At 43.2% G+C, this 14136-nt stretch overlaps 2 protein-coding genes and 1 long non-coding RNA gene across 4 annotated transcripts in view; 2 read left to right on the forward strand and 1 right to left on the reverse strand.

Annotated features, from left to right (window-relative positions):
• Window positions 1-492: 492 nt before the first annotated feature.
• On the reverse strand, window positions 493-1338 carry LOC128628959 (uncharacterized). The gene is made up of 3 exons (XR_008393268.1): window positions 1229-1338; window positions 729-848; window positions 493-630 (listed from the first exon to the last, which is right to left on the reverse strand). It is a non-coding gene; the product is annotated as an uncharacterized LOC128628959 (long non-coding RNA).
• Window positions 1339-2928: 1590 nt separating this feature from the next.
• On the forward strand, window positions 2929-5399 carry LOC128628967 (prisilkin-39-like). The gene is made up of 2 exons (XM_053674667.1): window positions 2929-3812; window positions 5327-5399. The coding sequence occupies exons 1-2, from the start codon at window positions 2929-2931 to the stop codon at window positions 5397-5399; spliced, it is 957 nt and encodes a 318-aa protein (XP_053530642.1).
• The window catches only part of osbp2b (oxysterol binding protein 2b), a 45770-nt gene continuing 36860 nt past the window's right edge, over window positions 5227-14136 (forward strand). Inside the window, exons 1-2 of one of the 2 annotated variants that reach the window (XM_047150011.2) lie at window positions 5227-5596; window positions 12104-12312. In XM_047150011.2, the coding sequence (XP_047005967.1) occupies window positions 5427-5596; window positions 12104-12312 (379 nt within the window). In that variant the 5' untranslated portion in view covers window positions 5227-5426. The remainder of the gene's footprint in view (window positions 5597-12103; window positions 12313-14136) is intronic. The other variant, XM_017451401.3, reaches the window with a different exon arrangement.

Here is a 14136-nt window from a genome sequence, read left to right on the forward strand (position 1 = left end):
CCCATTTCATTATGGTTCCTGATGCTCCCTTGTTGACGACTGTTTATCTGCAGACAAACGATTTCTCAGGAAGTGGATTTTTCAGCGTGTTCTGTCTCATGGGAGTCATGGGTTCTCCTTAAGATGGATTCATCAAGCTAACGTTAACACACGCCAGGGAGAAATATGCACAGGACAAACAGATAAGTGGGAATTGGTTAAAGGTTAAAGTTGAAAATTGTCTAACTATCTAAAGACCCCTTGTGCACCTGGCAGAGTACCTTAAATCTAGAACCCTTAATCATATTTCAGTTTGTAATCTGTTAAAGGTTCTATGTAAAACCCTACAACAGAGTTTCTCTCTCAGGAAAAAAAAACAGTTCTTGAGGAACCCTTGTTGGTGTACCTGGCAGAGGTAAAGAAGCGAAGTCAGATCTAAAGTATACACTTCTAAAAAAAAAAAAAAAAAATCTAGAACCATTAAGGGTTCTTCACCTTGTACGCAAGTAGGATTCCATTAAACAATCCTACAACATATGATTTGCCTTTCAGAAATAAAGTTCCGTGTCTACTCCTCAAGTTCTACTCTTCGACCCTTACGGGTTCATCGGTTTTCCATCTGGGAGAACCCTGAAAGGTTCTAAGTGGAATCTACAACCGAAGAAAAAATAAAGTTACAAATCCGTAACAATGTAAGGAACCGTAGTTGGTGTACCTGGCAAAGGTAAAGGAGCAAAAAGTCACGTAACCTGGTACATTTGGAAGCTTCTTCACCTTGTCCTCAAACGTTCTATGTAGAACCCTACAACAGAGGGCTTCCATAGGGGTTCATTGCTTGTTCACCTGGGACAAAGGTCCAATGTAGAACCCTACAACAGAGAGAGATTAATTAAAGGTTCCATGTAGAACCTCACAACAGAAGAACCTTTTCAGGAATCCATTAAATGTTCTACGTGGAACCCCAAAACAGAGAGTTTAGTTTCAAAAGAAGGTTCCACGTACCATATTTGTTTTATTTCAGAATCCTGAAGCAATTATGCAAATGTTATTGATTTATTCATTGTTTAATTGATTCATTGTTTAATTGATTCATTGTTTAACTGATTCATTGTTTAATTGATTCATTGTTTTATGGATTCATTGTTTCATCGATTCATTGATTCAATGATTCATTGGCTCATTGTAGTAAATGTAGTAAATGTAGAGTGCAAATCATCGAGAAAACCAGATCTTATTTTAAAATCCACACCTCCTCCTCTTCTGCTCTGCAATTGGCCGCTTGTGTGACGGGAAGACGACGAGGGCTCGTTAAGAACAGTACTGAAACTGGAGGACTGGTCTCAGATCGGTATAAAATCCTGTGAAAGACAATTGCATGTCTCAATACTGAACGCTGAAGTGTTGGTGAAGTTGGTTGACGTTAATGTAGTTTGGCAAAAAAGAAAAAAAAAAAAAACGTAGGAATTTCCTGTTTACTGCAAATGTAGTCCATTAGCTACGACATGTTTGGTGTGTTTGCTACGTCTGCTAATCAGAAAACGAAATCTGTATTGAACAAAAACGTAAATAAATACGAATACAAAGCTCAAACCATCAAGTACGCCCTTTAACGACATCGTTATACTAATCAATCTTTTGAATCATCATCTGCATCGCTTCCAGCTTCCAATATTAATTCCACATTCAAAACTTTACGAGGCGGGGTCGAGGGGGCGGAGTCCTTCAAAACTACACAAAATTAAACACACCAAATATGTCGTGTGATTGGCTACATAATAAAGGTGGAACGTGTACACTCCATTTCCCCCCTCCGAACTTTTCCTTGAACTGTTCTGTGAGAATAATGTGAAAGATTTGATTCCACTGATGATCACCGTTTTCTAAACTGTACCTCTGTGTGTATTTTGAGAATGTCACATGTTTCTAAAAGAGTGTGTGTGTGTGTGTGTGTGTGTGTTTAGTGTAAAGGGCTACTCTTTTTAGGCTAGTTTTTTCACTCGGTACTAAGTGTTCAACAATAAAACAATTTTTTTTAAAGCCTCTTTGTAGTTTTGTGGATCATTTGAAAGGGTTTGTAGGACCGTTCTCTCACCGAGGCTCAGCTCCTGTGTTGTGGTGCCACCTGTGTGTAAAGGAGCAGAAATGCAACAACATCAAATCATCACAGTTCGCAGAAAGGAATAGAAGAGTCCTGTTTTAACAACGCTGGACTGCTTTACTGCTTCCACACGAGACACAAATAAAAGCAGTTATTTCAGTACCAATCAGCGCTGTTTCACTGTAAATGAACAATTATAGCAGCGCTGTACTGAGTGCCACTGAATGTCAGCATTACAGAATAATCCCTACATATAATCCATAGGCTTTAGCTTTCAGTTGACTAAAACTAAACTTAAATGAACACTTTATCCCTTCCACTGCTTAAGCAAATTCATCTGTTGCGAATAAGATTGATAAATAGAGTAGATTTAGTTTAGTGGGCTTTTTCCTCTTTGCTTTTGCAAATTAAGCTGTTAGAACGCTAGAACGATGTAAATGTGTTTTGATGCATGTGAAGCTGGTTATTCAGTACTATAATGTGATAGTCTGAGTATAGTGATGCATGTAAAGCTGGTTATAGTACAGCATAATCTATTTACAGTGAAGCTATCATAATCCATAATCTGATTACAGTGACCATGTAAACCCGGATACTGAAATTCATAATCTGATTATAATGATGGATTTAAAGCTGGTTATAGAAATCCATAATCTGATTGTAGTAATGGATATAAACCTGGATAGAGTCAATCATAATCTGATTACTGTGATACATGTGAAGATGTTTATGCAGTAGGAAGGCATAATCTAATTATAGTGATGCTTGTAAATATGAGTATTGCAACTCATATCCTGATTATAGTAACAAGTAAACCTGGTTACGGTAAAGCATAATCTGGTTACAGTACTATGTACCCCGGGTACGGTACTGTGTACTCCTGTTACAGTAATGTGTACTCCGGCTATGGTAATGTGTACTCGGGTTACGGTACTGTGTACTCGGGTTACGGTACTGTGTACCTGGGTTACGGTAATGTGTATTCCGGTTACGGTACTGTGTACTCCGGCTACGGTACTGTGTACTCCGGCTACGGTACTGTGTACTCCGGTTACGGTTATGTGTACTCCGGTTACGGTACTGTGTACTCCGGCTACGGTACTGTGTACTCGGGTTACGGTACTGTGTACTCCGGTTACGGTAATGTGTATTCCGGTTACGGTACTGTGTACCTGGGTTACGGTACTGTGTACTCCGGTTACGGTAATGTGTATTCCGGTTACGGTACTGTGTACCTGGGTTACGGTACTGTGTACTCCGGTTACGGTTATGTGTACTCCGGTTACAGTACTGTGTACTCCGGTTCCGGTTATGTGTACTCCGGTTCCGGTTATGTGTACTCGGGTTACGGTACTGTGTACTCGGGTTACGGTACTGTGTACTTGGGTTACGGTACTGTGTACTCCGGTTACGGTACTGTGTACTTGGGTTACGGTACTGTGTACTCCGGTTACGGTAATGTGTATTCCGGTTACGGTACTGTGTACCTGGGTTACGGTACTGTGTACTCCGGTTCCGGTTATGTGTACTCCGGTTACAGTACTGTGTACTCCGGTTCCGGTTATGTGTACTCCGGTTACGGTACTGTGTACTCCGGTTACGGTTATGTGTACTCGGGTTACGGTACTGTGTACTCCGGTTACGGTACTGTGTACTCCGGTTATGGTTATGTGTACTCGGGTTACGGTACTGTGTACTCCGGTTATGGTTATGTGTACTCGGGTTACGGTACTGTGTACTGGGTTACGGTACTGTGTACTCCGGTTATGGTTATGTGTACTCGGGTTACGGTTATGTGTACTCGGGTTACGGTACTGTGTACTCCGGTTACGGTTATGTGTACTCGGGTTACGGTACTGTGTACTCCGGTTATGGTTATGTGTACTCGGGTTACGGTACTGTGTACTGGGTTACGGTTATGTGTACTCGGGTTACGGTACTGTGTACTCTGGTTATGGTTATGTGTACTCGGGTTACGGTTATGTGTACTGGGTTACGGTACTGTGTACTCGGGTTACGGTTATGTGTACTGGGTTACGGTACTGTGTACTCGGGTTACGGTTATGTGTACTGGGTTACGGTACTGTGTACTCCGGTTATGGTTATGTGTACTCGGGTTACGGTACTGTGTACTCCGGTTATGGTTATGTGTACTCGGGTTCCGGTTATGTGTACTGGGTTACGGTACTGTGTACTGGGTTACGGTTATGTGTACTGGGTTACGGTACTGTGTACTCGGGTTATGGTTATGTGTACTCGGGTTACGGTTATGTGTACTGGGTTACGGTACTGTGTACTCCGGTTATGGTTATGTGTACTGGGTTACGGTACTGTGTACTCCGGTTATGGTTATGTGTACTGGGTTACGGTACTGTGTACTCCGGTTATGGTTATGTGTACTCGGGTTACGGTTATGTGTACTGGGTTACGGTACTGTGTACTCCGGTTACGGTTATGTGTACTCCGGTTATGGTTATGGGAACTGTGTTACAGTAATGCATGTACCTCAGGCACTCCTCGTTATAGTGGTGTCTATTAGTCACACAAATGGATATAAACCTGGCTGTGTTTTGGAGTAATATTTCCTCAGTTATAAACCCCTGGTTGTAGTGAAATATTCTGGAATATACTGATGACGGTGATGTATTTCCTCAGTTATAATCCCCTGGTTGGTTGTATGTAGTGATGCCTGACCCCACTGATGGTGCAGGAATTCTTGCCTGCTGCGTCACACTTATTTTTTTTTCTCCTTCATATTTTTCTCTCTCCACCTGTATCCCTGTGAAACCCCGCCTCCTGCACTGGGATTGATTGGCTCCTAATAATCCCACCTCCTGCACTAATTAACCATAAGTTAAATAAATAATAAAACACATATTTGAGGGGATAAACTGCGATAAAATTTAACTTTGTGTTTGTACTTTGTGTTTCTCGGCTGTGGAAATTATCCCGAGTTCCGCCGTTGCTGTGGAGACATGACATGACAGCTCGTGAGCCAATCAGAGCGCAGGAAAGGGGACGCTCTTGACCTATGGGAGCTGAGATGGCGGGGAGGTGATAGCCAATCATAGCGAGAAGGGGGCGGGATTTTTTTCGGAATGTATGCGCGTTTTTTAGGCTAGTCACTCTGTTTCCATGTTAAGGAGAGAACTGTCTGTCTGTATATATATTTATTTATATATATATATATATGTCTGTCTGTCTGTCTATCTGTCTCTCTGTCTCTTTATCACTCTGTCCATTCTGTAGCGAGTGCATGCAGGACAGTGGCCGCTCCCTGCTAGCGGACCTGTTAGAACAGTCTCGATTCTCGGCTCGGTAAGCAGAACCGAACCGGACCGGAGACAGGATGAGTGACCCAGTGAAGAGCTCTGCGTCCGGCTCGACATCCAGCAACACCCCGGCTGCTGCCCCGGGCTCGGACACCTACAAAGGCTGGCTTTTTAAATGGACTAACTATCTGAAAGGATACCAGCGGAGGTGGTTCGTCCTCAGTAACGGACTGCTGTCTTATTACAGGTATTTCTCACACTTTTAACACTTTTTATTTATTTACATCTGACACATTTTACACCTTAAATCTTAACCGGCGCGCGACCAAACAGCTGCTTTCGCTGTCAGTTGTGCAGAAACGTGAGCTGTCAGCCTCTCATACACGCGCACGCGCAGCCTCCTTGCTTCTCCGGTTCCATCCCGAATCCCTTCCTCCGACCTTTATACGTGTCCTTCATAATACGGCACGGTCTACCCTCTTCCTAGTGCACTAGATTCCCAAAATGGCGCCGATTGATACTCCGCCCGCCTGCGCGCGCGCTTAGCCGTCGGCTGCCAAGGCCCCCTTTTCTATTTATTTATTTATTTATTTATTTTAGATCAGCCTGACACCACCACCATCTTTTTTTAAATTATCTTTTTTCTTTCTTTCTTTTTTTATGACCGATTAGAAACTTTAATATTTACCACAGACTACCAGATCACCCAGACTACATATACTGAACGCCCATTAATCTTAATTCCTTGTATTCTTCCTAATATTTGTTTATATAATGAGCTAGCTTGGTAGCTAACAGTAAACAGCAATGACATCCTTTCAGTCAGCCACTTTCACACACACCACTGTACGATTGAAAAACAATAAATAAATAAAAAAAAAAAAAAAACAACAACAATATTTGTCAAGCTTGGCTCATTTAAAGCTTCAGGTCTCAGGTGCTAATTCTGAACTGGGAACATTCAGTGCTTTTTGTTTGTATGACACTTTTCCAGTGCATTCTTGATTTAAAATTCACGTTTCAGTCATGAAAGGAGGATAATGGACGGATAAGCCGTGTTGAAGGTGTTCGAGAAGAGAAAGAAAACAAAAACGTTCAAATAAAATGTCATGAGATCAAGGAGTAATGGTTTTGCTTGATATCGTGTGGACACTTTTCTGGCTGTGAGCTTCAGAATCCTTTGTGTTAAGCTTATGGTTTATGTGAAGGACACAATGGGCTTGGTGTTTTTTTTTCCCTCACCAGAAGTTATCAGGTTTGCGTGTTTTTACACACACACATATGTTTATGAACTCAATAAGTAAAAGAGTTCCCTTGCTGCAAAAATGTTGGACCCCTAACTAGTCGCTCGTAGTTTGTCTTGTAGTTTGTGAACGTGTACTGTCCAGTGCCTATTTATTTTTTATTCTGACGAGAAATGGTCGTAGCTATATATCGCTTTTAAATGTAATAAGTTGCACACACATTAAATAACACACAAATCACTGTGAAAGCTGCTTGTTTGATTGAAATGTTACATGCTAAGATTAGCAAAGCAAGCTCCTAGCTACGTACGATCACCAGAGGCACAGACGATCTCTGCTGCTTCCTTTGCAAGCTTTATTTTACTTCGTATACGTTTAATGATGGCTCGTACATGACGGGATCAGATGAAACGACGGTAATAAGTTTTACTTCCGTTTTTCGCAGGTGGTAACTGAAGTCATGAGCGGTGAATAGAAGAAACGTCGGACCGGGGGAACGTCGTTCGAGCCGATCGTTTGGGTTTGTCGCTTTACGGCGTCATACGGAATTTGCAAAGAATTGAAAAAGTCTGTTAGACATGTACGTAGAAGGAGAGCGATCACGTCGCTTTGTCGCTTGATAGCGTGAAGAGGATCGGATCGGGATCAGCTGTTGAGCCACGTTATATTTTTATATAAATGTTGACATAGGGAACGTGTTTCTGTCTCTCCTTGAGCGCCCGAATAAAGTGGGTGGATAAGGGGTGCCAATACTTTGTGCAGCGTGCCAGATGGACTACAGTGAGTAACAGGACACCTGTCAGTGGCCAGTGTGGTGAGTTAGTGTGATAAACAGTGCGTTTGGGATTGAGGGATATGTGATGAGTGGTGTCTCGGTGCAGGATCGTGTGGCTCGTTAAAATTGCAGCGAGGTGTCACCTGTGGCCCGCTCGGCTTCACCTGTTGTTCGAGGACGCGCTCTGAACTCGGCACGGCTGGTCATGTTTCGTCTCGCTCGCTCGCACGCCGCGGCGGCAGCGGCTGCGGCTACGGCGTGTCCCATATGGCGTCGTCGCCCAACCTAATTACATGGTGCTCTTCTAATCGGTTCATTACTGCATGTAGGTCTGTTCCTCTGAGGACCATCACACAAACCGTCAGCTTCTTTCTTTCTTTCTTACTTTTTCTCTTTTTTGTTCTTTCTTTCATTTATTTCCCTTCTTTCTTTAGTTCTTTTTCTTCATTTTTTTCCTCTTTTTGTCCTTTCTTTTTTCCCTCTTTCTTTTTTCTTCTTTTTCCCATTTCTTTCTTTTATTCTTTCTTTCTGTTCTTTCTTTCCCCCCCTTTCGCCTTTCTTTTTTCTTTTTCTTTTCTTTCTTTTTCTTTTCTTTCCTTGTTCTTTTTTCCCCTCTTTCTTTTTTCCCTCCATTTTCTTTCATTCTTTCTGTTTTTAGTTGTTTTCTTTATTTCTTTCTTTAGTTATTTTCTTTTCCCTTTCTTTCTCTCTTTAGTTTTTTTCCCTCTTTATTTCTTCTTTTCCGTCCTTTTTCTCCATTTTCTTTCTTTCTTTCTTTCTTTTTTCTTTCTCTCTCTTTCTCACTTTTCTCTTGCTTTCCTATAACAGCACACCCCCAAGTGTTTTTTTTCCTCTTACACCACAGCAACTTCCAACCATTATAATTTTCTACTTTCTAAAGAGCGCCGTACTTTTTATCCATTTATAATTACATTCACTGTTTGTGAAACGTGTTCGTTCACGTTCTGTTACGTTACAGCAGCTATAAACACTCGTTCCCTCACCAGCCTCTCTTTATTCTCTCCCTTTATTCTCTCTCTTTATTCCCTCTCTTTATTCCCTCGCTTTATTCTTAAAATAAAATTGTAATACTCGGTTACAGCTTGACTTCTGACTGTTACACAGCGCTGACACTGGAGACTCCTTCCATAAACGTTACATGAACACATTTCTCCTTCATCTCCTTTTGAAAAGAACGTGAGTTTATTATCAGTGGAGCTTCCGCTGTACACGTCCCTGTGAACGAGCTGTTACTATGGAAACGATAATAGAGCATTAATATAAACCTGCGCTACAGTCAGAGCCGCTGTTATAGAGAACTAATCCCCACCTTCTGACCAATCAGAGTCCAGGATTCAACAGCACTGTAGTGTAAAATACTTTACCCCAACAAGATGTAAAAGTCCTGTGAAGAAACAGAACAGAGAAGTACGTGTTTGGTTCTGGTTGGGGACGGGGCTAATTTCTGGGCCAGAAAAATATCAACAACCTGAAACACAAACCCTAACTGCTTGGCATGGTGCTATTAAAAATGACACTTGTAAGATTATTTAAATGATATGATTATAACGGAACAGTATCTAGAAACGCCTGAATACAAACGGCACCTTTAATTTCCTTCCAAACCGCAGCTTTAAAGTAACTGATAAATGAATTGGGCTGTTATTTGGAAGAAATATTTATTTGTTGTTGCTAGCGAAGCGTCTCCCCTGTCCGTCCCCCCTGTCCGTCCCCCCTGTCCGTCCCCCCTGTCCGTCCCCTTGTCCGTCCCCTTGTCCGTCCCCTTGTCCGTCCCCCTTGTCCGTCTCTGCTGTCCGTCCCCCCTGTCCGTCCCCCTTGTCCGTCCCCCTGTCCGTCCCCCCTGTCCGTCTCCGCTGTCCGTCTCCGCTGTCCGTCTCCGCTGTCCGTCCCCCTTGTCCGTCCCCCCTGTCCGTCCCCCCTGTCCGTCCCCCTTGTCCATCCCCCTTGTCCGTCTTCGCTGTCCGTGTCCCCTATCCGTGTCCCCTATCCGTCCCCCTTGTTCGTCCCCCTTGTCCGTCTCCCCTGTCCGTCTCCCCTATCCGTCCCCCTTGTCCGTCCCCCTTGTCCGTCTCCCTTGTCCGTCCCCCTTGTCCGTCTCCCCTGTCCGTCTCCTTTGTCCGTGTCCCCTGCCTGTGTTCTTGTCCGTGTTAATGATTACTTTAAGATAAGGGCGAGCTTGCTGAACTAACCCACTGACTGATCTGCCCTCGTTTATCAGACGCTCAGGTTCAGTCCGATAGTATCACTCCTGACATCCGAGTCCAAGCGGGAAAGGACCCGAGAGTTACTGGAACACAGCCGATCATTTACCCTCCTGAGTACGGCTACTCATCCATCATCACCCTTCCTTCCTTTCTTCCTTTCATTTTCTTTCTTTCTTTCATTTTCTTTCCTTCTTTCTTTTTTCTTTCTGTTCTTTTTTTATTTCTTTCTTTCCTTTCGTTTTCTTTCTTTCTTTTTTATAACTCTTTGGCTCCTAAACAGGTTATAAATGTACAGAATCTGAATCAGTTGCTCTCAGCTCTGATGTCATTACTAGTAATGGAGTTTGACATTACAGTTTTACACACACACACACACACACACACACACACACACACACACACACACACACTTTTAGAGAGCTTTACAGATCAGTGCAAGTCTACAGTAATTACCGTGTGTGTGTGTTGAGGATACAGGTCCCGCTGACATAAGCGTTAGACAGTTGGTTTTGGCGTAAATTTGGACACACCCACACACTCTCTCTCTCACACACACACTCTCTCTCTCACACACACACACACACACTCACACAACACAGTTAATGCACTATAAATAAATAAAACTCAGTTGTGCAGTGTGTTTGACATGTAGTGCCCATTCTCTCTCTCTCTCTCTCTCTCTCTCTCTCTCTCTCTCTCTCTCTCTCTCTCTCTCTCTCTCACACACACACACACACACACACACACACACACACACACACACACACATGCTGACTCAGGGTGTAATTCCTGTCTCTCTGTAGAGTTTTTGTGTTTCTTTTCTATCGTTTCTTTCAAAATCTCTTTTCAGTCTGTTCCAGAGGATTAACACAGAGGGGGGGAGGGAGGGGGGAGACAGAGTATGAGAGAGACAGACTGAGAGAGAGAGACAGAGACAGACTGTGACAGAGAGAGACAGACTATGAGAGAGACAGACTGAGAGAGAGAGACAGACTGTGAGAGAGACAGACTGAGATAGAGAGAGACAGACTGTGAGAGAGAGAGAGACAGACTGTGTGAGAGAGAGAGAGAGACAGACTGTGAGAGAGAGAGACAGACTGTGAGAGAGAGAGAGACAGACTGTGAGAGAGAGAGAGACAGACTGTGAGAGAGAGAGACAGACTGTGTGAGAGAGAGAGAGAGAGACAGACTGTGAGAGAGACAGACTGTGAGAGAGAGAGAGAGACAGACTGTGAGAGAGACAGACTGTGAGAGAGAGAGACAGACTATGAGAGAGACAGACTGAGAGAGAGAGACAGAGACAGACTGTGACAGAGAGAGACAGACTATGAGAGAGACAGACTGAGAGAGAGAGAGACAGACTGTGAGAGAGAGAGACAGACTGTGTGAGAGAGAGAGAGACAGACTGTGAGAGAGAGAGACAGACTGTGAGAGAGAGAGAGACAGACTGTGAGAGAGAGAGAGACAGACTGTGAGAGAGAGACAGACTGTGTGAGAGAGAGAGAGAGAGACAGACTATGAGAGAGACAGACTGTGAGAGAGAGACAGACTGTGAGAGAGAGACAGACTGTGAGAGAGAGACAGACTGAGAGAGAGACAGACTGTGAGAGAGAGAGAGAGACAGACTGTGAGAGAGACAGACTGAGAGAGAGAGACAGACTGTGAGAGAGAGAGACAGACTATGAGAGAGACAGACTGAGAGAGAGAGAGAGAGAGACAGACAGACTGTGAGAGAGAGAGAGAGAGACAGACTGTGAGAGAGACAGACTGTGAGACAGACAGACTGTGTGAGAGAGAGAGAGACAGACTGTGAGAGAGAGAGAGACAGACTGTGAGAGAGAGACAGACTGTGAGAGAGAGACAGACTGTGAGAGAGAGAGAGACAGACAGACTGTGAGAGAGAGAGAGAGACAGACTTTGAGAGAGAGACAGACTGTGAGAGAGAGAGAGAGACAGACTGTGAGAGAGAGAGACAGACTGTGAGAGAGAGAGAGAGAGACAGACTGTGAGAGAGAGAGCGAGAGAGAGAGACAGACTGTGAGAGAGAGAGAGAGAGAGAGAGAGAGAGACAGACTGTGAGAGAGAGAGAGAGAGAGAGAGAGACAGACTGAGAGAGAGAGAGAGAGAGAGAGAGAGACAGACTGAGAGAGAGCGAGCGAGAGAGAGCAGACCCAGCGTTTCTGGTTGGGTGATGATGTTAATATAATAATTTATGCGGGGGGGGGTGTTACGGTTACTTCCTGTCGTGTGATGCGCTGCAGCTGGCTCTGGTGGATATAATCTGCTGGCGTTACCTGTTCCAGGTCTAAATTCTCACCAGTATCAGAACCCCATGGAACTTTAGTATCAGCTGATTTGATCCCGCCCTACAGCTAGCCTCTACGCTACCTCAGTATTTCCCAGTTGCCTAGCAACAACGTTCTCATGACTTTAACTACACGAAGGTCAAAAATCGTGATTTAGTTTGGAGTTGCGTGTGAACGCAGGTTGTGTGTGGTGTGTTCCCTCAGGACGCAGGCGGAGATGGCTCACACGTGTCGCGGCACCATCAACCTGGCCACGGCGCACATTGACACGGAGGACGTGTGTAACATGGTGCTGAGCAGCGGGGGGCGCACTTACCACCTGAAAGCCGGCACTGAGGTGGAGAGGCAGAAATGGGTGACGGCGCTGGAGCTGGCCAAAGCCAAGGCCATCCGCATGATGAACGACCAGTCGGGTAAGATCGCCCGGGTTCGGGTCGCGGTTCTGAACTGCGTCCACGGGCCAGAGTTACGCGTAAGAGTTACGCCCGCAGGGGGCGGGGCTTATCTTAAACACGGGTGTGGCTTGGCTGCGCCCCTTTCCGAACTTGCGTGATGTATTTCTTTCAATAAATTCCTCTTGCATTATTTATTCTTTTTTGATTTTTCATTTTTGATCTTTCTTTCTTTTTAATCTTCTGTTTTCTTTCTTTTTATTTTTTCTTTTTGTTCTATTCTTTCTTTCTTTTTCTCCCTCTCTCTCCCTCACTCTTTACAAAATGGGAAATTCAGAGATTCGATGCCTGAATAAGTTACACTTTTATTTACAGTTTTCTCAGCCGTGACCACGCCCACACACACACACACACACACACACACACACACACACACTCATCACTACTTCATCGCCTCCATTTAGTGTCTCATGGCGTCATTGAGTTGCGCTCGAGGAACTTCGTATCAGAGCGTGATGTATAAAGTAAATAAAGGGTAGAATAAGAGCGTGATGTATAAAGTAAATAAAGGGTAGAATAAGAGCGTGATGTATAAAGTAAATAAAGGGTAGAATAAGAGCGTGATGTATAAAGTAAATAAAGGGTAGAATAAGAGCGTGATGTATAAAGTAAATAAAGGGTAGAATAAGAGCGCGATGTATAAAGTAAATAAAGGGTAGAATAAGAGCGTGATGTATAAAGTAAATAAAGGGTAGAATAAGAGCGCGATGTATAAAGTAAATAAAGGGTAGAATAAGAGCGCGATGTATAAAGTAAATAAAGGGTAGAATAAGAGCGTGATGTATAAAGTAAATAAAGGGTAGAATAAGAGCGTGATGTATAAAGTAAATAAAGGGTAGAATAAGAGCGTGATGTATAAAGTAAATAAAGGGTAGAATAAGAGCGTGATGTATAAAGTAAATAAAGGGTAGAATAAGAGCGTGATGTATAAAGTAAATAAAGGGTAGAATAAGAGCGTGATGTATAAAGTAAATAAAGGGTAGAATAAGAGCGTGATGTATAAAGTAAATAAAGGGTAGAATAAGAGCGTGATGTATAAAGTAAATAAAGGGTAGAATAAGAGCGTGATGTATAAAGTAAATAAAGGGTAGAATAAGAGCGTGATGTATAAAGTAAATAAAGGGTAGAATAAGAGCGTGATGTATAAAGTAAATAAAGGGTAGAATAAGAGCGTGATGTATAAAGTAAATAAAGGGTAGAATAAGAGCGTGATGTATAAAGTAAATAAAGGGTAGAATAAGAGCGTGATGTATAAAGTAAATAAAGGGTAGAATAAGCACTATTCATGCAGTGATGTATCGCTGATGTACCAGACTCCTGCTAGATTTATTTCAACACTCGCAAACTTCTCACTCGCATCTCTTCATTTCAGTCTTTTCTTCTACAGTTTTTAATTCTCTCGCGCGTTTATCATCAGGAAAGCGATTTCTTTCATCCGGCCGCTTCTCATGTTCGTGAGTGTTTGTGTTTAAACATAAATTATGACCGAGCTGTTATTTTTGCGCTCAGAAAGAAAAACACCCAGGAGCAAAGTTTCTGTGTGTGTGTGTGTGTGTGTGTGTGTGTGCGTGTGTGTGTGTGTGTGTGTGTGTGTGTGTGTGTGTGTGGTGTTGTTGTTTCCACTTTTCAGACACTCATGTTGCTAACTGAATTGAATCTGCTGTAATTTAGTTTGTCTCGTTTGTTGCCGCTGGCTGGTTTGACTTTCCTTTTCTTTTTAGCGGTGACGTTTAGAGGCTGGAGTTTTTAAACACAAACATTTTCTACTGTTTTTCCTGACAGCGT

Source organism: Ictalurus punctatus, chromosome 22 (assembly GCF_001660625.3).
Source record: "Ictalurus punctatus breed USDA103 chromosome 22, Coco_2.0, whole genome shotgun sequence".
Classification (NCBI taxonomy): Eukaryota; Metazoa; Chordata; class Actinopteri; order Siluriformes; family Ictaluridae; genus Ictalurus; species Ictalurus punctatus.